This window comes from Temnothorax curvispinosus, unplaced genomic scaffold (assembly GCF_003070985.1).
Source record: "Temnothorax curvispinosus isolate PA1 unplaced genomic scaffold, ASM307098v1 QBEX01011168.1, whole genome shotgun sequence".
In the NCBI taxonomy this organism is placed as follows: domain Eukaryota; kingdom Metazoa; phylum Arthropoda; class Insecta; order Hymenoptera; family Formicidae; genus Temnothorax; species Temnothorax curvispinosus.
The window spans coordinates 17,692-42,368 of record NW_020220948.1 but is presented as its reverse complement, the minus strand read 5'-3'; the positions used below and the strand labels follow the sequence as shown (position 1 = coordinate 42,368).

Genomic DNA, 24,677 nt, shown 5'->3' with positions numbered 1-24,677 from the left:
AAGAACTCGAGTAGTACAAATGCATCTCATTGTTTCGCGGGCGGCAGAAAGTCGAGGATATAGAGAATCTGAAAAAGAAAGTGTTAATATTTCATTTCCAATTCTCAACTATTCTCAAACAGATTTTGGACATGAGGGCCACACCGACAGACTCGGCCGCCCTGACTCTGATTCTTCTACCTTTTGCGCTGTTCTTCGTGCGAGTTATCGGCGACGGCACTACGCGGACATTCACGAAGCCGAACGGTCAGAAATCGCAGCTCATCTCGTTTGACACTAAAGGCGGAGAAGTCGAAGTGAGTATACGATCGAATCGAAGTTGATAACGTGGACATTTTTAAAACGCGTGTGTAAATCCCAAAATTAATCTCATTAATTGAGTGATTCTTTTCGATCTCGAGTCATTTCTGAAGAATTTGTTTAGCCTTTTAAAAGATCCTTCCTAAATTTTCCAGATCACTTGGGATGTGTCGGTGCCCTTCTTCACGATACCGTTGAATCACGTAAGCGAGACTGGCGAGGTATTACCGCTGCTTAACGTTAACACGAGAGGGTTGTCAATTGCCGGCGTGTTAACAGCCATCCTCTCTTTGGCGGTGCCTCTCTTCTCGAAGCCAGGCCCAGGAATGCAGTATCGAAGTACGAGTTTTATCTTTTTATCTCTACTCGTTGGTCTGCGTTAAGATGACAAAATTTATTATAAATACTTTTGAATTATCCAAAATTTATATGTGAATTTCTTTACCAGGTCTCGACTCGCAATGGTCGCAAATGGGAGATACGATAAACGAGATTGTGTTTAGCAACCGGTACGTCACACCCTGTGTCCAGCGCATTGTTTGCTCCGTCGTTTCCGAGGCGAGTCAGTCCGACAACCCTACGAGCACCGACAAGATTATCGATGGATTATCAAGGTACGTCTAACTTTTAATATTATAATTAACAATAATAGATAATTAACAACTATTAATAAGAAAAATATTATTTTGGGGATTTTTACTAATTTAATTCAGAATTAGATAGAGGAAAGTACCCGATTATGAGATACCATATCTATTTTGTGTGATTGTCGGAAGTCTATGGGCAGAATTGAAAAATATAGTGGTCATTTTGAAGGGAATTTAATAAGCTTTAAGATGCTGAAATGTAAAATTTAATTTAAATATTAATTTTGCTGAAAATTAGAAAAATGTGAAAAATGAGCTTTCGGCAAAATCGCAAAAGTGTGCTCCTAATATGAGAGACCCCGGGAAATCGCTAATAAAGTGCAAAATACATGATATTGCAATTAAAAAATTTTATTTAAAGTTTTTGAAAGACAAATGTAATGGAGAAGCATATTTGCAACAATCGTAAACCCACTTATACTCAATATTGTACCTAATCTTCCCCCTCCACCCTTCCCTCTCAAATCAAGGTCAGCACAGTCTTATAAATTCGTATAAACCTTCCCTTAACGTTAATATAGTATTTTCTCTTCTTTTATTACTATACAATAACTTTCATACTCCAGCAACCCAGGAGTACTCTGAGTATTTCATGTTACGAGCACCACGCCTTGCGGTTTCGCGATCACCAAATCTAATCTCTACAATTGAGCAACTCAACATATCCCGTATTTTCCTATTAATACGACCTTACTCTATCGCTGCATGCAGAACTTATTGCCAAATATTTATTAATTATATAATAAACAAGATTTAAAGACTCATATCCATGACAACTTGACAACATCCAATTTCACAATTTCTTTCTCTGCAACGACTACACGCACGATCAAACAATGAATTTTTCACTAAATAGGTTTTACCCCAAAGGCAATAAGTTCATGGTGGAACCAACAGATAGGGCCTATTAGTATAGCAGAAACCTCGCTGTCGCATATTAAGAGTCTATCTCATATAATAGGGGACTTTCCTCTAATTATATTATTTTGGATGGAGAAATTTTATTTGCTTATTTAGTGAATCTTAACAACATTAATATTAATAAGATTTAATCAAGATTTACTCAAGTTAATATATGTAATCGTGAGATTTGGAGGAAGAAATATTATAAAGACCAACTTGAACAAATATGTGAAAGTAAGAACAAGAGTGAGATAATTAATGTCATAATATATTATTATCGGACGATAAAATACACTACAATAATAATTAAATAACGATTAAAGAGTAAAGATTTTGTCTCTTTTCTGAAAGGTCGTCGAAAGTTACATTCATATATCACGCTTCGTTCAGCGACATTAAAATTTATGACAAAGATATTAATTATTCAATTAAGAAAAATTGAATATGAAGATTATTGTGAATCAAATTATGTTAAAAATTTTATTATAAATATATGCAGAAATATCTTAATTAATTACATGAGAGATTAAATTTTAATCACATATATTTATCTTAAATATTTTAAACAGTCACAAGTGGTTTAAGGAATTCACGAATGGCACAGTCATTCAGGAAGCTATTAAGGTAGGTCGAGAAGGGCATCACGATTGCGGCCGCATTTACAAGGAGTGCTTTGTGTCGCCAAAAATTCTTAAAAGTATGATGGGGCAATTCGGCACAATTTGATGTCGCGACGTTCGACGTTTTGCAATTGTAAATTGTAAATTGTAAATGTATTATCGATCGCGAAATAGGCGACATTTGCGTATCCTTTTACAGTCGCATATCCTTTTATTACTGCGAAACGAACAGCGAACGACTTTGCGAAATTTTTGCAAAACACTCTCTGACCCGACGAATCTGTCTCACGTTCAATTTTGAAACCACTCGCGGTGTGACGAGCGAGTTATGTACATCAAAACGACCGATCTTCATTATCCTGATGCACGAGGTGTGAAATTTCGTTGCGCTTAGAGAAACCACGTCGCGTATTTAGATGACGCGCTTTCACTTTTTCTTTTACACAAATCGTTAGAAAATTACTGCGATTTTGACAAACACGTGTCTGGTGTCACGTAAGTCATTCTCAACCAATTTCGCTTAAAACAAACGATTTCGATTTCTTCGTGACAACGCAAGTAAAATTAAGAAGATTTTTCTGCGCGTTCCTTTTCTGATGTAAAAAAAATTCGAATTTTTTCAAAAAATTGAAAAAAAAAATAAGAAGAGTAACTTTAGATAAGATATACGTGATCATTTTTTATTTAAATTAAAATTATTTTAAAAGTATGCTATTCAATTAAATATTTTATACAATTTTATTCTGATTATAATGTAATGAATATTAATTCAAATAACCATAGCAATAACAGCTGTTATTAATATTAATATAGGTTATTATTATTATCAATATTATGTTTTAAATAACGATGTCTTATAAATATCGTTAGAATAATACAGTACAAAATTACATGGAATTCGGAATCTAAAGATTCCGAAGATTCCGAGGATTCCTAGGAGTCATTGGTTTCTTTATTCATATTTGTTCCAAAAATTACTGTAGTAGGTATATATATGTTTATAAGCTTTACGTTTATTGTAAAATACATTTTTATAACATGTATAAATTTACCAATTTTGATAATAATAGAGCTGTTTATTATTGCAAAGAAATATATGCACTAAATAATATATTATCATAGTTTATAAAAGGTTAGATACAAAAATGTTAAGTTTGTTATCCAACAAATTTGTGACAATCGTGTTACGCACTATTTGTAATTGTAATAAAATTTGAAAGGAGCTAAAATATATATACACAGATCTCTTTTGCGCCTATATTCCTCTCCAAAACCCTGTCACATCACTGCAAATCCCAGTGTCTTATTTTAACCAAAGCTGTTCTTACACACTTTTTTACCGTTTTAAATCACGTCATTTAACACGGTTGAACGTATTAATTTTTAATTTAATACGATTAAACATATTAATTTAAAACGCAATAAAACAAGCTTCAGTCAAATGTGCCATTTTTAGATATGTATGTGTGTAGAAATAACACACTTGGATTAACTTCAGTGATACTTTTACATGGTCGCAATCTTTAAAATTTGGCTACATTAATTTCATTCAAGAAGTTAATTTTTATTAAACGAATATTTCACCTAGTATAGTATAAGCAATAGACTATAATTAGATCAGAAAAAGAGAATAGAATGAATCACAGTCAACTCATTTTTAATTCAAGATTCACCTTTGAGACAATCGTTTTTAGCTGAAAGTAACTAAGACATGGACAGGCCAAGATTTTGCATTCGCGCTGCGGTTTTGTCATCGACCTCATCGTGGACGCCGTTCTGCTTGAAAGGTGCTAACAAACATATGGCACCTTCGGCTTGCACAGTCTCCGCGAGATCCGTCGCGGTTTCTCCCAGCATGTCGACGCAGCGCGAATCCGCACCGTGATCCAACAGGTACCTGACCGCTTCCACGCGATCGTGAAGAGCGGCGAAATGCAGCGGTGTGCGTCCAGAAGAGTCCTTCTGCGATAGATCGGCGCCGGCCATCAAATACGAGTGCAGACGCTTCGTGTTTCCGGCGGTTGCGGCTGAGCACATCTTCTCGCCGATCGACACAGCGTCGCCGTGAAGATGCGCTCCACACTGCAGCAGTACCCTAATAATCTGTAAGATTACGTGGAAACTTTTAATGACTCTGATCATGGAAGATCTTAGTCCACTAATTAAAATCAAATAGTGATATTTTTCGTGAAAGATTAAAAATCCCATCGAGGTCTTTTTTGACATATAAATAATATATAATAATGCCAACAATTTATTTAATACATATTTTATTGTTTCAATTGTGTCAATTGAATCTCAAATTTCTTTAGAAACATAGAAAGAAAGTATAAAAAGAAACAGAGATATATGATATAGAGCTAGAATTTGGAAGCTAATTTCCTGAGAGAGGATCTCACCTCATGACGATCATATTCGATCGCGTCAGTAAGAGGCGTGCGATCAAATCGATCCTTAATGTGAACATTTGCGCCCATTTTTAAAAGACTTCGCACGACTTTCATATCACCCTCGCAGCAAGCTATGTGCAAAGCCGTTCGGCCGTCTGCGTTCGCCAGCGAGATATCCGCGCCCTAAATAGAAAAAGCCGATTACAGTAATAAATAATTCAAAAGTAACCCTTCCGTAATACTCTGTAAATTTATATTATTTTTATGATATCAACTCAATCAACATATGTATGTTAGAGACTGTTGTTTTTCTAATATTGCTTTATTCAAACTTTTAGGGATTTTCTTCGCTAACAATAAAAAAAAAATTAATATTGCAAAAAAATATAATTTGCACGATGGAGAAGAAGGAACAACGTTTAAAAGATGTTTTAACTTTTTAATATATTCTTCCATTTGTTGAATTAATTTTGTTACTTAAAAAAAAATTTAATTAACGTCAAATGAAGCAAAAGCGATGATTACTAACATATCCTTTTAAAGACTCGAGTTTGACGACGTCGTGCCTGATCACTGCGGCGTTCAGCATAGCCGGGAACAGGATCGCTCCCAGATCCTGAAGCTCCGCCATCGAGGATAATCTCAAGGATCTAGCGACAGCCTCCACCAGATCCCAGTCCTGTATAATGGGTGGCCGACCGGCGGTCAGCTCGCCTCGTAAATTCGTTTGCATCATTTGCCGTTTAGTTTCAGTGTCCCAATTGTTTTTCGATAAAACGTACGCGAGTTTCGTTAATGCTGCCTCCGGTGTCATGTCAAAGCCCGATATCACACCTGCATATTGATAGCAATGATTGCAAGTCATAAAGTTTGTTGGAAATAGTACGTAACACTCTATCGTTATCTTGAAACATTATTTATAGTAACAGGAAAATACTTATGTTTACATAACTCTGTGTCGCGCAAGTTTTGCATAAGACTTTCCACGATTTTTATCGAATGTATAATTTTATCAAGAAAAGTTTAAGATAAAGAATTTAAATTGCTAAAATCTCGAGGAAAGTTTAGCTTCAGTATTATTTAAAACATTTGGGCGATAGATTCCTGTGTATTTAAATTATTATAATTATCTCCTGAATCAATACTTTAGATTGCATACCAGCTTTTTGGAGCAGTTTTCCAGCCTCATATGCGTCCGAGACGCATCCACTCGCGCATTGCGTGATATTCACGATGATCACACCCCGCCTCGTCGCCGCGCGAAACTCCTCGATGATGTCATCGCGATTTGTCGGGATGTTCCCCGTGCCGTAGGATTGCAGTATGACACCTTCCATAGGCGGTTGAAGAAACACCTTGACTAAGTCAGACGTGATGCTGGGAAACAATCGGAGCAGGCCTACATTTCGATTGAGCGACGCGTGTACATAGAACTTTTCCATGGTACATGGACGGAAAATCGAGCGATAATCCACTGCGAAGGAATATTAGCTTTAAAAGTCTTGTAAATCAGATTTCTCCTTCAAGAAAAAAAGTGTTAATTTGTAGAAGCTGCATTTGATAATTAAAAAAATATGCATGGTATAATCATTCCATAATATTTTAAGTATACTGCGGTTTTAAATCCTTTAAAACTCTATATAGAGAAAAATCTCAGAGATCATGCTCTTATTTTGAATCTATGTGACAACCTTCGATCTTGATGTTTGCCGTGGCGAGGGGTAGAAAGTTCGGTGACTGGAAGGCTTCGAAGGACGTCGCTGATGCCTTGCTCGTGCGATTGCCGCGCAGCAAGTTCGTACCGAAGAACACGCATACTTCGGGTATATTATAATTCGCCGCGATCACGAGAGACGCGAGAAAATTGTCCAGACCGTCACTCCTTGTGTCGAAAATCGGCACCTGCGAACCGGTCAGGATGACGATCTTGCCCAGAGCCTCGAGCATGAAGGATAGGGCGGACGCAGTGTAACTGAGGGTGTCGGTGCCGTGAAGGACCACGAATCCGTCGAAACGCTCATAAGATTCCTGCAAAGAAAAAGCTATGAGAATTACTTTACCATAATTTTCTTCAATTCATAGGTACGGCTCGTTTATGAAACTGATATATGCGCTTTGACTGCGAGTTTAATCATCCCTTTCCTCTAACTGAAGATAAAATATATTTCCTGTAACTTGAGGAATAGATTAGCTTGAATAAGATTAGATTAACTCGAACTGTTTCAGAAACATTAAGTATGAGTTGTCTGATACATCAAATACTGTTACAATAATAATCACTTCTCATTTGCCTTTCGAGTGCTTTATGCTTCGAGTACTTGAAGTACTTTATTGCTCGCAACTAAATCGAATAAATAAATCGAATTTAAATGAGAGCAAAATATTTTCTTCGAGTGTTGCTCTATTTTTATCGATATGACTTGTACTAACCTACCTTAATATCGTTAGCAATGCGAATCCACTCGTCCATAGTCATATTACTGGAATCGCAGAGTTCCGAGTATTCGAATACGCTGTAAACGACCCGACGATTGTCGGTTGCGGTCACGCTGCAAGATTAGAAGGAAAGCACTTTTAACATTGCGCAAGGGAAAGCGAAAGGGTATATACGTGGGGAACCGGTTCACATTCTTCCGCAAATTAGGTGGAAGTGCCTGTCATTTTTACGGTTCACGTTTTCCTGCGGGAAATAATCGAATTGAGGAAAAGTGACATAGGAGAAACTCCGAATTTCTAATTTCCAAGAATAGACATAGTTTAACAATTATTAAAGTTTCCTTTTGTTTGTGAAATATTAATGCTGCTTATAATTACTTATCTTTTATAATAGTTAATTGTTCTTGAAGAATTAAGAAAATCCTAGTAACGAATTATATTTTTAGGGACAATTCAAGATTTATTTAATATCTGATGATTTTTTTCTAACGAGTAAAAGTTCAGATTATAACGAAAATCTTAGTTGATAAAACGAGTTTGTAGAAATCATTGATTTTAGATAGAAATTTGTAATTGTAATATCTGCAAAAAAAAATAAATATTAAATCTTAAATACTTACGGCAATACTAGTGGTCCCATCGCGCCGAATCTTTTTTCGGCGTACTCGCGATCGTGCAATTGTGGATATTTCCGAAGATTTTTAACAAACGCATTAGTTATCGGTACCAGCGCTAGAAAGCAGACACTTTGTTACTGTCAGCAAAATGCAATAAAAATGAAGATAATTATGATGTTAGAATATTATTTTGCCATAATAATATTTGATGTTACAAATGCTTTGAAGCATTATTCTTCTCCTCCTTTTTTCACTGAAAGAAAGAAAAAGAGAAATGCTTCGAAGCATTTGTAATGTCAAGTAGACCGCAGCCTTTTTGTTATAAGAAAATGTATTCGTCATCATATTTGGAGCTTTGACCGTGTTATGTTTATGGTTTTTTTTTAATTCACGTTCAAACGTGTTTCTGTGAACAAAGATCTATATCGAACTGTGTGAGAGTTATTCGTCACATCTCATTAGCAATTCGCAAAATCCATATTAACAATTGTGATATGTAAATACAAACTTAGCGCTACTAACGATCTGTGGATGAAACGGAGGACATTACAAGTAGAAATATGAAAGAAATATGAAAAATTAAAATTGTACCCTAAATCTTTCAGGAATTCTCCATGAGACCGATCGGAGTTTTTTGGAGTCTCATAAGAAACGAACAAGAACACGTATACACGCGTGTCTAAAACTTACGGTGATTTGGGATTTTGTGTACGCAAGATTTCACATTCTTGGAAATACTCTACGTGGTAATCTCTTCAATTTCACGGAATAATTACCTCCTTGCTCATTCCTCATCATTCCTATCGTGCCACCTGTGTAAAGCACCAGAACGCGACCTTCCGGTTTGTCACTATTGGCCATGCTGCTTCTTCTGTTACTTTCCATATTTCTATCATTGTTATCGTTATCACGCACGTTGTCTCGTGACCCACAATCGCAAGGCAATCGTGACATAATTGCTCATGAATGTTCGGTTTTCACGCACGTGCAGCCGTACCGATGACTTCTACGCGACTGATTGGTTACGTAAGACGGCTTGACGGCTTGACGGCTAGTGCTAATGTCGCATAATCTTGACACCGATAACAGACGTGAGGAATCGATATACAACAGTTAGTGGGGATAAAGGTTTCTCATTCCTTAAATTTTTTTGAAAATTTATATTATTGCCTATAAATTGTCTTTCCAATTTTGTCTATGAATAAAATGTCTATATCGACTGTTAATCGACTTATTAATTGAAAGTTCCAATTTAACGATAACTAGATTTTCTTTGGAATGAAAATTTTTATCTGTTAGAAAGAAGTCAAATGTAAGGTAAACCACTTCGAATCGTTCCCAGAAATAGAAGTCCTTAATGAAAACCAGGTTTATTGAAATGACACAAAACGAGAATTTCTCAACTATGAGAGCCATAACGACAGACTGAATCTATAATTTGGAAAAAAAAAATAAACAAGTTCCTATTTTGAATGTAAAAAAATCTAATTAAAAAATGGAATAAAAGGATAATCAAATTCGTTTCATGAGCTGCGATAGAAAATTATTTACTTCACGTAGGATAGTAAGATAGATTGATCTCAATAAATACATAAAAGTCAATTCTGTAGTCGCCTTTGTAATTTTCTCCCGTTTTTTTCTCGGTTAAATGGAATAAGTGAATAACAAGGAAAAGTCACCTCGTCGCTAGTTGCCGTCTGTTAGCCCGGCTTAGTTGATGATAATTCACTGTTATATATACACTATCACGGTCATAGAACGTGCCAATCCTAAGCATTCAAAAGAATGGCAAAGAGCGATAAGTTTTCAGCTGAGACTATTTTATGATTGTGATAAAGTGTGTGTATGTGTAGAAATGTTTATCTTCCAATAAACCAGTTGCTAACAGATGACACAACAACTAGACGATAAATGACATTATGTTTCCGTTTATTTTATTAAAGTCAAGTTTAGAAAATTTAAGATAAGGAATATCTATTATTTACTTCCTTTGCTCCTAATGGAAGTTGCCATATTATAGTTAACAAAAGATATAGTATATCTATTCGATTTTTTTTTCATATAAAGTATTTCATTTAATTAAAAAAAAATTCGGTTGATTAGACTTAGTTTTATACGCGATCAAAATCTCCGAAATTTCAAACATCTGTAACTCCAAAACTAATTAACCAAATCTTAATTAATTATATATGAAATAGGGGTAGAAAAAACTGAAAAATTTAATAGAATTAGATATAAATTGCTATCTAAAATATTGAGAAAGCTATAAGATAAAATACACTTTTCTAAAAAAAAAAAAAATTCCAATAAAATCTATACCGGTCAACCGATTTTAATAAAATTTGAGGAGAACATACTTTCTATTTGTGTGAAAAATTTCAACCCGGTATCTAAAAAATTGTAGAAGTAGATGCGTGTACAAAAAATCCGTACACACACACACACACACACACACACACACACACACACACACACATACTTTCGGACATTTTTTACTAATACAATTTTTCGACATTTTAGAACATTCTAAACCTATTTTGATCAAAATCTGGAAAAAATTTTTTTTACCATCACAAAGCTTCCTCTATGAGGAAGCAAAACATGGATTTTTTTTTGTAAATTATAAATTATAAAATAAGACAAAGTGTGTACGAAGTGTGATGGAAACAATAAATTACTTTTTATTCAAAATTTTCTGAAATGTTGCATACGCGTGTAAGAGCTAGGAAACATATATCAAATTATTTTTAAGATGAACATTTACAAGAAAGAAGAGAGAAATTAACAAAGATTGCTATTGATTTTTCATCTTTTTCTTCTACTCGTGATATTTTAATAGTCTGCTTAGTTTCCTTCGACGACAGAATTATTTTATAATTGCAATGTAAAGCTGTCAAATCTAAATATAAGTAATATATAATGTTAACATGTTTGTTAAAAGATGTAATCTATACTTATCTTGATTATCTATCAATTAGTTTTCTTTATTAATTATTAAAAAAATCAGCTTTACAGAAATTTAATTTTTCGATTTCTTGATCTGAATTCGACTGAGGTGTCTCGATATCTCGCGAGTCGAGATATGATTTTAATGCGAATGCGTCAGCGTAAGTGACTAGTGGCAGAGAGAAGCCTGAGAGAGGCCATCCCGATCTTTTTCGTGGGACCGTTGAAAGCTCCTATACACTATACAGCCAGTACGTCCATTTTTGAAATTAGTATTACGTAGCCACGTTCATTTTCCGACATTGCCGATAACACATCATTTTGTCATTTTGGTACGCGTCCGTGCTACATCTGCAAAGATCTGTCCATAATAGGTCCCCTGTAGTAGTGTACCGTTATATGTATAATATACTAATACTATATAGTATCGAGGAAAAGAGAGGATTATATATACATATAAAATAAGTTAATATTTATCGATACATGTAAGATATAAATATCCTCTATAAACTGATCCTCAACCAATTACAACCGAGAATCCTTGAGAACGAATAAACCGCCATTGTAAAACTCTCGATGGTGATTGGTTGATTACGTTTCTCTCTGTGCGTGCGGCGTCCGTCGTCTTTAGCCTGGGGCCGTATTCGACAATTGTCGGTAAGCGGATTTTAGCGGAACAGAATAAGGCCCCTGGGCCCGTATTCCGTTCCTGCCCACCGACAACTGTCGGTTCGATAAGTGTCGTTGCGCAGGTTTTTCATATCGTGTAAAAGCTGCGCAACGACACCGACAATTGTCGGTAAGCGGATTTTAGCGGAACAGAATACGGCCCCTGGGGCCCGATTCTCTACGAACGTAGGCGTAAACTCTGCTCTAACAGAAAAGCTGCAAGCTTATTGGCTAAAAACTGTGCGATAGCTAATCAATGTGCAGCCTTTCTGTTAGAGCAGAGTTTGCGCATACGTTTCTCGTTAGAGAATCGGACCCCTCTGTATGCTAACAGCTGACGCGTCGACCCACGTCGATCATCGCGATGAAATCGGAGTAATTACGATGACGGTGAAGGAGAGATTGGAGGCCTATAGGCGCAAGAAGCGCAGAGAGGAGACGATGGAATCGATTAAGAGTGTAATGAGAAACATATTTTCGTGGAATCGTAATAACAGAATCGAAAAATCCGTGGAAGAATCCACAAGCGAAGAACAGGTGAGGTTACGTACTGGGTCTCCTTAATTCCCCGGCGCTTTCGCGGTTTGTCAGGGAAAACAGGCGAGAACTTTACAGAAAGTTATAAAAGACATATTTAAAGAAGTCTAAGATTTTCTTTTGTTGTTTCAAGGTTAAACTATGCGAGCAGTCAGTGGATGTCCAAGAGGAGGAAGTCCAGGAGGAGGACGCCCAGGAGGAGGATAGCGTGCAGGAATCGCGAGGCACAGTGTTGAACAGAGTAATCTATTTATTATACTTCTTGTTGTGGGCCACGCTGTACGTGATCGCGCTGGAGTACGAGTTCGGTGCTGTCTACTTCGTACTGTCGGCTCTGGTCTTCATCTGCTTGAACACCAGATCTGGACCGAAGCGACGTGGCGAACCCAGCGCCTATTCTGTCTTCAATCCGAATTGCGAGGCGATAGAGGGTACCCTCGACGCGTCGCAGTTTGAGAAAGAAATAAGATATGGTATAGCAGGGGTACGATAAAATCGACAAATTAGTAAAGTCTGAATACTGATTTGATATTAAGACGTTACTGGCATTCCGATCTATTTAATGTCATGGTTGGACCAAAGTGCCGTAGAGATGAGTGTGTAATGCAAATTTCAAATTTCTAGTAAATAGCTTCACGATTTGAAGTTAAATAACGTCACTCATATGTATATGTGACTTTTCCAAATTTGTATATATCTAAAAGCCAGTACTCTTATTTAATTTTTATTTAATTCGATATTTAATTTAAAGGAAATCTAGTGTTTCTTACATAATATATACGAGATAATCGCGAATATAAGTTTCGCAAAGTCCAGAGAGATATAAAATGTGATATCGAAAGCATATGTTAGGCATACATGTGAGAATAAGTATTATACCACGTTACTTTTGTATTTATACATTTTTATAGAGATAAATATATCTATATATATTTGTTTTACGCACTTGCAAAATTGTTATTGTCCATTGCTGGGCAATAAATGTAAGACAATATACAGCAAAGTAAATGCCAAAACGATTTTCATATGTTTTTTATAATACAGGAACGAACTATTAAGATTCTTATAAGACTCACTAATTCAACTCGTTTTGCCACTTACATTGCTTTGCATAGAAAACCAAATAAGACTGAGAAAATAACGAAAAAATATATTGTCACATCAAGAAGCATGTGTTTTGTAACAATCTGTAATCGATATATTTTCTGAAGTCTCTCATGTCCTCTCTTTTCTCGGAGTTCCTCCTTTTTATTCTATCTTTCCTGCAGAACTTTTATAGCGTCCTCGTAACATTTTGCCATTTGTTCGAGGTAGGCTAATATGGTAGGCTCGCTGATAGATTCGCGAAACGTCGCTAGATCGGTTCTGGAATGCGAATCAGTTTTGTCAGGACATAAAAGCGCCTTGTCCAGGTCTAGGAGCAGATCGTTCCATATCCTTATGCGTAGCATCCTAGAATATATATTGCTGCTGAGATATATAATCTTATAATCTGGCAATGACACGTCCCGTAATTTTATATACACCATTAAGTTTGTAAATTAATCAATGACTAATTAATTCTAAGTTTACTATACTTACTGGTTATTATCTGTCGCGTCGATTTCTGCATTGAGCTCTTTCGCGCCTGTGAGCAATACTTTCAACGTTCTCTTCAATTTCTCTGAAAACACAAAAAGATCATGATTAATACAGGCTCTTTAACATGCCTGCCGGAAATCAAAATTATAGGAAACGAAAAATACCCTTCGCGTCCCGAAACCTGCTGGTGTCGATCGACTCCAATATCCTGTTAAGGGTTTCATTAAAATATCTTGGCTCCCATTGAATAACTGTACTTTCGGACAGTCGCCACATAGTTTGACTAACCATCTGCGCCAGAGTTACGTCGTGCAGTCGGGAATTTTGATTTTGATGACTATATGCAAGATTATTATTATTCTGTATAAAAAAAGTACAGATAAATTTTTCTGATTAATATATTATGAAACGCAAATAGAAAATATTATATTTTTAATAGAAAATATTCTATTAAAGAGTCTTAATCAGATGTTTTAATAATAAAATATTTAAAATCTTAATTTAGAATCTACAGCGCAGCGCGATGTATTATACTTTATCAAATTGAAAATAAATGCGATTTACATTGATCAGATTCCGAAAGCGCGAAACCTTTGCATGAAACGAGGCTACTTACGAACGAAAATATCACTTGCGGAATATCTAGAGGAAGGCGGGGACCGAACATTTCGTGCTCGAGGTATGTCCAGTTACTATCGCCGGGGATTGTCTTGATGGCTTCAACAGCGACGGACCGCATGATGTCCGATCCGGACAAAGCCACGTGACTGTTAGCTGAAATTAGACAGTTCTATACGATGTGATAATACGGGAATAATAAAAATTCAAACAAACCTTGCGTGAAACGACCATGCACTGTGACGTAAGCCAGGACCTTTCGCCACATGAACGTAGACAGCTGCAGAGTCTGTGAGCAAACGTCCGAAGACACAAGGGATACGCAGAAGACCAAACTTCGTCGTGGTCGCCAATTGTACTCTGAAGAAATTCTGTCCAGGACTTGTGCCAATTCCAGAGCTACAGCGATACTGTCTTCATTAACGGATAAGATAACATATCTATCTGAAACAATTCGGTAGAATAAACGGACAAAATCCTGGAGTAGAAGAAGAGAAAAGAAAAGGGAGGCATTGTTTTCTCTCAAATAAAATACATACAAATGACAAAATATTCGAAAAGCTTTAAAGATTATTCCACATAATTGCACGTGAATCGCATGTCGCATGTAAGATGAATCTCGAAGATTGTGCAAAATACTTTGAGAATATATTAAGTAGAGTAGCGAGTGCAAAGAAAAAAAAACAAAATTTGTTTCAGAATCAATATAAAAATCAATATAAATATCTTCATTTCATCCGAATAAATCTAATTAAAGTGTCAATCGATTGAGGGACTCACCTGGTTCCCGCGAACCGTGGACACTTGCGCGAATGCATGATGCATGTTTAGACACTTTGTGAACGAATGACAAGTTGGAAAAGAGCCCACTAATGCGTCGCATATCTTCATCCAACGTTTGCCGATTTCTAATTGAAAATAAACATCTAATTAAAATTACTTATTAATAAAAAATTTAATTTGACAACTTGTTAATGGGAATTTTCGTAGAGACTAAGCTACTTACGGAATATTTTGATTTGTTATGTATAAATATGAGTGGATAAAATATTAAAACAACATACGTCGTGCGATCGTAGTCGAACGGCGCTCTTTCCAATTCCCGGAGTGCCAGTTGCTGAAGATACTCCGTGTTCCAAAGACCATTTCCGGCTAATTCGCCGCGCGTTTTTTGTGCTTGAGCCTCCAACGATCTCTCAACGGCGAAGCGGCCCAACAGAAAGCCGCAGAGGAGACACAGGAAACCGACCGAGAAAAGAAACGAGAAACACAACCGCTTTGTCACGTATTCGCTGGACTCGCCAATATTGCGTGACATTTGAAAGCTGAGGACCCGATGCATCCTCGCAGGGTGTTTCTCGTAGAAATCTTTTCAAATGTGTTATTGGCAGCCTCTTCCTATATCATCCTAAAGACACGATAAATCGTGTCGTGCCTGTCAGATTAAATCCTTCTTCTTATACAACCGCATACTAGCTTTTCAGAAGATATTGGAAATATTTATGACCTAGATTTTTCTTATGCAAACCGATCGAACATTTCACGAATGTGTGATTCACGAAACTGAAATCACTTATTAAATCAACGTTATTAAATCAATGAAATCTTGTAATATGATGTGCAAGATATTTCCGTGTATTATTTACGCGAAAGAGTTCTAATTATACGATGAATTATACGCGAAAATAATCCACTTCCGCTAACTGAATTGACCAATGCAATATTCACATCCTGATAACATTACAAACATTCGATAACATTATCAAATTAGCGATAAATCTTCGATGATTTCGTGCGAGGACGCGACACGTCCACTTGGACCACTTCTGTCTTCACGCAGGCTAAGTTTTGATCGTGAAGACGATAGAGCTGACCGTTTTCCGCTGTCTCCGTCGTCGCCAAATTGCGTGGGATCCCGAAGATATATTTTACAGTCCGCCTCTTTTCGTCGTCTCGTTTATTTTATTCTTGCGTGAAGAGCGTGCGCGCGCGGCGTTCTCATCTCTGCTTCTTTGCATGAGAGAAAATAGGGAAGTGAGAGAAAAGAAAACATATAAACAATATAACGGCGAGAGTTTATTCTCTGATCGAGTTCGCGCTTGACTTTTATTTAGATAATAAAAGTTTTAGAAATTTATTCAATTATATGTTATTCGCCATTAAGGCTGAAATATGTTTAAATGACGGTAATAAACAGAGCAAACGCAGCTAATTTTTTAAGTACTTCGGCGAGAAATTTTAAATGGAGGGTAAGCCGAAATCGGATTATCGAGGAAAAAGACAGGATTACAGTTATCAAAGATTCTTAAAAAATTTCGTATATTTCTAAATTTGAGACAAGCGTTTGGGGACCATTCGACAAGATTATAAATCCACTTAGAAAATACTAATTTAGATACACTAAAACACGTTTTTTCTAGACACCGCGTACGCAAACGTCAGAAGCGTGAACGACGCATGTTGGGTAACTTATTTCGAGTAATAATACTATGGCGGTGTTTCATTTATAAATAGTTTTCGATGTATTACGTGCGCGTGCAAGGTTGTTCCAACTATAGCGTCTTCTGTGCAGACTTTTGAAATATGTATATACTGATTTTTCACGCGTGTTAGTGATATGTCTATTATATTGAAATTTCGTTATTTGTTCAATCTTAAATGAACAGACAGAACTACAGATATTTCGATTATTAACTATTATTATTATATATTATTAATTTGAACTGTAACAAGTCTCAGTTGATTAAGTATTCCCGAAATAGAATACAAATGTTTTAAATGTTTAATTAGGGAGGTAAGATGATAATATTCTCAAAGATATTTAAAATCTATTTGATCTTAAAAGAAATTAACCTCAGACCTTTTTTAAAAATTTTTACGTATATATAAATGTCCGTTTGTTTTTAAATTTAACATATCAAGTATTACGATCTAATAGTAGTCAAGAATGAAGATAAACGTTATATTTTAAAGTATCACAAATTAAGCAATTAATTTATGCTAAGTCATTACAAGTCAAGAGATAGTTTAATATCTATAAAATATATATATATTTTTTAAATCAATATATTTTATGATATATTCTCTGTAAAAAGTCAGTCTTAATATGTATCGCAACCCGAGAAGAATACTGTCATAACTAAAAAATTCGCGATTTTTAGGAGAGAGGGAAAACTAATTTAATTCAATTTTTTTGAATTGTGAGAGTTAGTTATAACTTATAACGCAATTACAATTATGCTATCTTGTTATAATGAAACTTATATTGTTTCTTGAAGCGATTTGCTGTGATTTATTTGTCAATTCGCTTATGACACTATTTACCCAGGAAATTGCATCATAACCGATTTACTAATAATGACACTTCAGCTTTCCGTCCTACAGCGGATTTCGCATATAGACTTGTGACACTATTATACTTTTCATACAGGCTTAACTCAAAATCGAAATTTTTTGTGATGTGACAGTATTCTTCTCAGGATGTAATATGTCTGCGAATACATTTCTAAATGTAATTGACATAAAAGGGAGAAATTAGTATAAATGCTCTCGTGTATTTATGCCTTCTAACTATGTTTTTCTTATCCTGTGAAACGTCGGAAAAATGATAATCTTCGCTGGAATGGTACGTTCCGATGCAATGCAGCATGGTGTTCCCTTAAATCTGCTAGTGTAACAAACGTATCGTTGCATATCTCGCACTCGAACGGTTCTGTGTGCAAACGCAGATTCTTTAGACAGTACGTTCGATCCGTAAAAATTGTTTGCGTGGACAAATATATCTTTTCTTACCGTGAGTTTTCCAATGCAGAAGCAAACTCGAATAATCGCTATACGCTTTATAGCAATAGGAACAAAATACCATGGCGTTGTGACGTGCATAAATGTGTTCCTGGAATGTTCGCCAAGTCTCGCAGATTAAATTACAATGATTGCACGTGTAAGTTGCCTCAGCATGGTATCTTTGCATGTGCTCGTCCAAACGCATCTTTGTCTTAAAATGAATGTTACATTTGCTGCAAATGTTCCGGCTCCGAATCATAAGGATAGAACGCAGAAGTCTGGAATATGTTCTGCTCTCTCTATTTCTTGTTAAAATGGCACCCATAACAGACGGTTTTGGTGCAAATTCCTTTTATAAAAAAATAACGTCGCTGGTGAAAGGTAGATTTGTCTAAAATTTCTTGGCTTCTTATTTCTCGATCCTTTTTACGACAGGCTATTTCTATTCTTTCCGACTTTCTTGGGTGATAGGGCGTTCGTGTACGTGACAGGTACGTGTTAGAATCTCAGGTAATATTTAATTTTGCGATTCAAATTGCAAAATGACGAAATCGCACACCGATAAGCACAATATTACAGCGCGTGTAATTGATGGACTCGAAGAACTTTGTGATATTGAATTTGACCGGCACAGAATGTGTACGATTTTCTTCTTGTACCTTTAAACATATTCTTTGTATATTGAAACATTAGGGATAGAAGGACAACAAGTCCTGTTTATGTGTATATCAACTTTGCATTGCTTCTTCAAATGTCGTTGGTGAATATAAACTCAGCAAATTTGCGATCGCTGATCGATATGTGTGTGCGTATGTGATTGCGTAAATCACGCAACGTTTTAATTGATTAAATATTATCGAAATAAAGCACTAACATTTTAAATATTGAATTAGGGATAAGAAGATGAAAATATTGTGAAAAATATTTAAAATTTATTTATCCTTTAAAAAAATTAATTTCCAAATTTTCATTCTCAAAGTAATGTGTAGTCAGTTTTTATTTACAATTTTTTTTAATATTTATATATAAATAATATTATATACTAAAACGTATATAACGCATAATATATATATTACATCATAATTTATATATAATATATAATATATAATATTTATAATAAATTTATAATAAATATTATATACGTAATACATTTAATAATATCGATGACATGATTAATAAATAATATTTTTATATTTTTATATAAAAGTTTATATTTTAAATTTAACATATCAACTGCCATAAGTTTGATATATAGTCAAGAGTATGATATATAGTAGTAAAAATATATAGTAGTCAAGAGTAAAAATCTACGTTATATTTTAAAGCAGCACGAGTCATGTTATTAATTTAACACAGAAACGAATCCATTATAAACGCTCCTTTCGTATATTATTTATTCCCTGTAATTTTATTCTTCTCTTTCCACTGAAACTGGACGAAACGGTAAATCGAATGGTAACTCGCGATGCAACGAGATGTGATGATCCCTCAAATCTGATAATGTCTTGAACGTGTCGTAGCATACGTCGCACTCAAATGGTTCTGTGTGTAAACAGTAAACGCAGATTCATTAATATACAGTACATTTATTCCGAAAAAACTCTTCACCAGAGTACGGATAAAGATATATTTTCTTACCGTGCATTCTCCAATGTAGTCTCAATCTCCAATAATTAGTATGCACTTTATAGCAATAAGGACAGAATACCATGTGCCTATGAACTAACCAATGCTCTCGGAAACTTGACCAAGTATCGTAGATTACTTTACAGCAATCACACGTGTAAGTCATTCCGATATGGTCTTGCATGTGCTCGTTCAAACACACCTCTGTGACAAACTGGAGATTACATATACCGCAGATATTCCGGGATCGAATTGTATGGATAAAGTGCAGAAGCTTCTGGGACGCTCTGCTCTCCTGATCTACCAGCGTTGTTGTGTCCATGAATGATAATACTCAATCCAGATTTCTTTTGGAAACAGAACGTCGCATTCGTAATAGGCGAATGCTGATTTTACCGTAGATTTTTTCCTAGTCTGATCTTTTGCTTTTCCGATTTCTTTCCGAGTCCTATTTCCGTCCTTTCCGACTCTGATTCCGTGAGCGAGCGTTCGTATATGTGATATATATATACTAGATAGAAGCTCGGGCCGTATATAATGGTCAATTTTACAGTTTAATTTGGAAAATAAATTACAAAAAAATTTCAAAAGGAAGCCCAAGCGCGTGCGGTCGACAAACTCAAGGAACTCTGCAATAAACTTGAACGGTCGAAACGTGTATAAATTTTTTCTTGTATCTTTTTCATAAACACATCTAGAAATAAACAAATCCTGTTTATATATAGATATACGTATATACGAGCAAACTTTGTATTGCTTTTATAGATATCATATCTGGATAAATTTAATTAGATGGTAGATTTAATTAATTTGATTATATATATATATTTGTGCAAATTATCCAGCCCTTGTTGCGAAAATAATTCGTGACAAAAGGGAAGGATTTATTCAGTGTCTGATGCTTTCTCTTGAAACTGCGATCGCGCGTGTTGCAACGGCAGTGTTTTATTTGTAAATAGTTATCGTGATCCGTACAATATTGTTTTAATTATAACACTTGCAAACTTTTAGCACAAATCATCGAAAACCCGAGTCGAAATTTAAGACTTGAAATAATTCTCGCAAATATTTATTTATGCTTTAATATTTTATAATTTTTATCTGTTATTCGTATAAATTTGTATAACAAAATAGTGTCACATAAAAAAATCGATTCGCGAAATATTATCGCGATATTATTATGAATAATTAGTTAATTAATTGAGTATAGACTTGGCTAAGCTAATTGTCCATTCAAACTGACCGTGTTCCAGAAGTAACATGTTCATCTACGCGATATTCTAAGCATGTTAATAGGTTCCACCTGTGTGTATGCTTGGATCTTACGCGTTCTAACATTATTTGCGATTAAATCTCGCTGTATTAAAGCACGACTATGCACGGATTTTTCACGTATCGACTTCGAGACTGGTTTCAACAAATATTTATCTATTAAAAGTTGTTATTAATTTGTTTATGAACTACAGAAAAGTATTAATAGTTTAAATATTGTTTAGAACATTTGCCTGAAATATATCTAATATTTAAATTAATATAGTGGTAATGCGAAGGATACTATCCTTCAATAAAAACAACTTCAAATTTTTATTCAATTTTTATAGAAATAACTTTTACATTCAGATCTGTTTTTTATTTTGTTTAAAAGTTAATGTATTATAAAATAAAAATTAAAATACTTATAACTATTTTGCTTAATAGTAATCGAGACATACACTGCAGTTTGAAAAATTATATATATCATGCGTTTGATCTTTTCTATACAAAATAATTGCAAAATAAAACTTGGCATTGGTGTAAATAAATCAATACATTTAATTTTTTTCGTAATATCTCCTAAAATGCTACTTTTAGATAGAATTAATACTTTATTGTTGGTATATGTCCAATAATTTACTATCGTTCCTGGTTAATTTACAATCACGTTCCTGATAAAAGAACATTGCCGATACTCGTAACATTCGCTCTCTTAAAAAAAATATTGTCATTAATTAAATTATATTATATTACTGCTGGAGTGCAGATTTAAAAAGACTCAACAAGAATACTTCATTTTTATACATACATATTATATTTGTATTCTCTGTTATTCATGATACAATCAAGATGTAATTCTATATGACAAATCGAAAAGAGTAAAATAAAAGATTTTTATGTCTCTTATTTTTAAGAAATTTAATTTTAAAATTCAAGGTTTTAATTTTTAAACTACTAAATTTTATATTAAATATTAATCATTATAATATGTATGTATTTAATAGTTATTACCAATTAAAAATCAAAAGATTATTGATAAGAAATTGATTAATTAATTACATAGAATAATTCATTAATACATAATTGTATATTATTATCAAAGCCTATTTGAGCAGCCAAACAGCATACAAACTTGTATATTGAACACCAAAAATATTCATTAATCTTTTGTCTTTTATGCGTAATTTGCACGTGTCACTCTAGCAGAGAAAAATCTTTATCCTTTTGTTACGTTCTGTTTTGTAATTTATTTATTTAATCCCGCGTTAACGTCATTAATTTAAGAGATATATTTATGCGCTATAAACATTTAATCGATTTATCGTTAGAATAAGTGTTATTTCTAACGATAAATCGACAAAAAAGTAAAAATTCTTCGGAGTCTTTATATTGGATGTCCGGATAAAATTCATTTTATTCATGCGATTTCCCATAAGAGAGTATATTGTATGTTCTTCGAGAATAACTATATTGGTGGTTGTCCATTAGTGAATCTGGTTCTGCAACCTGCGAAAATAGAAAATAACACGTTTATTATCAAACATTCCTTTGTTATACGCATTCTCACTACTGTGTAATACATTTCCTTTACTTAATTTCTGGATATAAAATGCAATTGGTCAATGAACATTAATAATATATTCGCACATCTTTTAATAATACTGATATAAAGAATATCGGAAAGAATACTTTCTGTGAGATTGTCCTTACTTGTTTGCTGCTCCTTGATTTCTTATATCTGTAGAACAATGACTTGGTGACCAATCGCATTCCTTTTCTGAATGTTTATCGATCAAATGCTGCCGCATCAACCATTTTGTACTGAACTTCTTCCCACATATTTTGCATCTCATTAGCTTCTCGTGTATGCTCATATGAACACTTAAATCTTTCCATCTGTAGAAACATTTGTGACAGTATGGACACATATATTGTTTACTGAGCGTCTTCAAACGTCTAAAATTTTCGTAAGGTGTACTGCAAAATGAACAGCGACAATATTGTAACTTGTGCTTCACTTGAATATGATTTTTAAGCGATTTCTCGTCGGCGAAGATCCTCGAGCAATGACAGAATTTGAGAGCTGTGACTTCTGCATGATTCGCGAAAACATGATCGTCCAATTGAATCGGGTTGGAGACTCGTAGATCACAGCCGTATGATTTTAATTCGTATTGCAGTTTCTCGATAGAATGGATGCAGCCTTGATACATTGAGATCTTAGCGGCGCGGCGTCTCTTTGATGTTTCAATTCGAGTTAAAGGCACGCGTCTCTAATATGCAAACGTATATGGTTTTGAATTTCTCGGCAATTCGATAGAGGGTTTGGCAATTGACTTTCCTTTTTCCTTTTCTTCACTCGTCGAACTTCTGTTCGATCTTTGGCATTTTTCGATACTCCGTGGATAAAGGTTCATATATAGAGACACGTGTTATCCATCGAAGCTGTTACGAGTGCGCTTTTTAAAACTCTTTTATGATTGACTTTTAATTAACGAGATATTTCACAATTACACACAGTATCGTTGCTGCGCGTGTAATCGACGTACTAATCGAAAATATCGCCTACGGTATCCAGTTTAACGATCGGCAAACGTTAATTCTATACCTCGTCCGGACACATTCAAAAACAAACCAGGAATTTCTGTATTATGTTTATACATCTATAGCATTGTTGAAATTTTTGCAGTATATCTCTCCTGTTATTTGATAAAAATAATATTTAAATTATTTCTTTTTACTTCGTTGTTTCTATAATGCCATAAATTTTAGAATAGTTTTTTTACGCCATTTCATAGCATGGTTTTTCCTTGTGTCTCAAAATGAGATGAATTTGATGAAAATGAGTCGAATTTATTCATACATATATCTAAGTTCGAGCGAAGGCCGAGCGTTCGCGAGAAAGCGTATTTTGTCCGCGTGCGGTTAAATAATTAGCGTGGTGGCATCTTGATAGACTATAGAGGCACATGCGGCCCCACAAGTTATATAAAAAGTCTAAATAAAACGCAATTCTTTTTTAATATTTTATTAAGAAGTAGACATGATGGTAATGTAAAAAAATGTTTGAAGTGTACTGGTTCTTAATAAAAATTAACCATAAACTTCTGTTCTTTGATCACTTTTCATTTACAAAGTTTTATATAGTACCTATCTTTTTTTTATTTTATATGTAATATACACACTCATCTATTACGACTTATTTAATAGTAATTACGAAGAAAGATCTATTTTAAAATATCACAATAAGTCATGGAATTGATTTATTCTACAATCATATGCATAATACATAAAGTGTAATGTAAAACTTAGCATCAGTATAAATAATATTCTATTTCAGAATATTTTCTAAAACATTAGTTTTTAATGAAATTAATAAAATACAGTTGTCATATGTCCAAAAGTCTCGCGTTTATTTACGATAAAAATATATTTTCGACTTACTGACAGTATGTGTGAAATTTCAAAATATCCTCATGTATTACATTCTTGCATCGCGTTATATTATTAGCGCATGTTTAGAAATAATATATAAGAAACCTATTCACATATGCTACATTATATTACATCCTCCGTTATTTATAGAATACAAAGAGAAAAAGGATAATTCTACGTGAAGAAAAATATGCTGAAAAGTTATTCATATACGAATGCTTTTTCTAAATATTAGATTTAAAAATTCAGGATATTAAAGATTAATTTATATAATTATTATTTATAAAAAAGAAAAAATAATTATTTGTCAATGAA

The 24,677-nt window shown here is 34.3% G+C and overlaps 7 protein-coding genes across 8 annotated transcripts; 2 read left to right on the top strand and 5 right to left on the bottom strand.

Annotated features, from left to right (window-relative positions):
• Positions 1-131: 131 nt before the first annotated feature.
• Positions 132-3,023, top strand: LOC112461211. The gene is made up of 4 exons (XM_025026366.1): positions 132-296; positions 456-639; positions 749-914; positions 2,420-3,023. Exons 1-4 carry the CDS (start codon positions 132-134, stop codon positions 2,574-2,576), a joined length of 672 nt encoding a protein of 223 aa, XP_024882134.1. The 3' UTR covers positions 2,577-3,023.
• A 494-nt stretch (positions 3,024-3,517) lies between these two features.
• LOC112461216 (L-asparaginase 1) lies at positions 3,518-9,657 on the bottom strand. The gene is made up of 9 exons (XM_025026377.1): positions 9,593-9,657; positions 8,690-8,985; positions 7,917-8,028; positions 7,295-7,409; positions 6,552-6,888; positions 6,020-6,334; positions 5,390-5,694; positions 4,870-5,043; positions 3,518-4,573 (listed from the first exon to the last, which is right to left on the bottom strand). The coding sequence occupies exons 2-9, from the start codon at positions 8,865-8,867 to the stop codon at positions 4,175-4,177; spliced, it is 1,935 nt and encodes a 644-aa protein (XP_024882145.1). The 5' UTR covers positions 8,868-8,985; positions 9,593-9,657; the 3' UTR covers positions 3,518-4,174.
• Positions 9,658-11,817: 2,160 nt separating this feature from the next.
• Positions 11,818-13,258, top strand: LOC112461223. The gene is made up of 2 exons (XM_025026390.1): positions 11,818-12,065; positions 12,199-13,258. Exons 1-2 carry the CDS (start codon positions 11,853-11,855, stop codon positions 12,556-12,558), a joined length of 573 nt encoding a protein of 190 aa, XP_024882158.1. The 5' UTR covers positions 11,818-11,852; the 3' UTR covers positions 12,559-13,258.
• On the bottom strand, positions 13,200-16,245 carry LOC112461219. Of its 2 annotated transcripts, XM_025026382.1 has the most exons (7): positions 15,329-16,245; positions 15,045-15,172; positions 14,481-14,708; positions 14,263-14,420; positions 13,811-14,006; positions 13,647-13,728; positions 13,200-13,517 (listed from the first exon to the last, which is right to left on the bottom strand). In XM_025026382.1, the coding sequence occupies exons 1-7, from the start codon at positions 15,604-15,606 to the stop codon at positions 13,319-13,321; spliced, it is 1,269 nt and encodes a 422-aa protein (XP_024882150.1). In that variant the 5' UTR covers positions 15,607-16,245; the 3' UTR covers positions 13,200-13,318. The 2 variants fall into 2 exon arrangements, with proteins under 2 accessions (XP_024882150.1, XP_024882151.1); XM_025026383.1 differs by lacking the exon at positions 15,329-16,245 and having other exon boundaries at positions 14,481-14,704; positions 15,045-15,166.
• A 1,112-nt stretch (positions 16,246-17,357) lies between these two features.
• On the bottom strand, positions 17,358-18,734 carry LOC112461225 (oocyte zinc finger protein XlCOF6-like). Its single transcript, XM_025026392.1, has 2 exons — positions 18,057-18,734; positions 17,358-17,976 (listed from the first exon to the last, which is right to left on the bottom strand). The coding sequence occupies exons 1-2, from the start codon at positions 18,370-18,372 to the stop codon at positions 17,846-17,848; spliced, it is 447 nt and encodes a 148-aa protein (XP_024882160.1). The 5' UTR covers positions 18,373-18,734; the 3' UTR covers positions 17,358-17,845.
• A 721-nt stretch (positions 18,735-19,455) lies between these two features.
• Positions 19,456-19,787, bottom strand: LOC112461210 (protein odd-skipped-related 2-like). Its single transcript, XM_025026365.1, has 2 exons — positions 19,686-19,787; positions 19,456-19,589 (listed from the first exon to the last, which is right to left on the bottom strand). Exons 1-2 carry the CDS (start codon positions 19,756-19,758, stop codon positions 19,456-19,458), a joined length of 207 nt encoding a protein of 68 aa, XP_024882133.1. The 5' UTR covers positions 19,759-19,787.
• A 2,243-nt stretch (positions 19,788-22,030) lies between these two features.
• LOC112461224 (zinc finger and BTB domain-containing protein 17-like) lies at positions 22,031-23,962 on the bottom strand. The gene is made up of 2 exons (XM_025026391.1): positions 22,638-23,962; positions 22,031-22,433 (listed from the first exon to the last, which is right to left on the bottom strand). The coding sequence occupies exons 1-2, from the start codon at positions 23,138-23,140 to the stop codon at positions 22,412-22,414; spliced, it is 525 nt and encodes a 174-aa protein (XP_024882159.1). The 5' UTR covers positions 23,141-23,962; the 3' UTR covers positions 22,031-22,411.
• Positions 23,963-24,677: the final 715 nt, after the last annotated feature.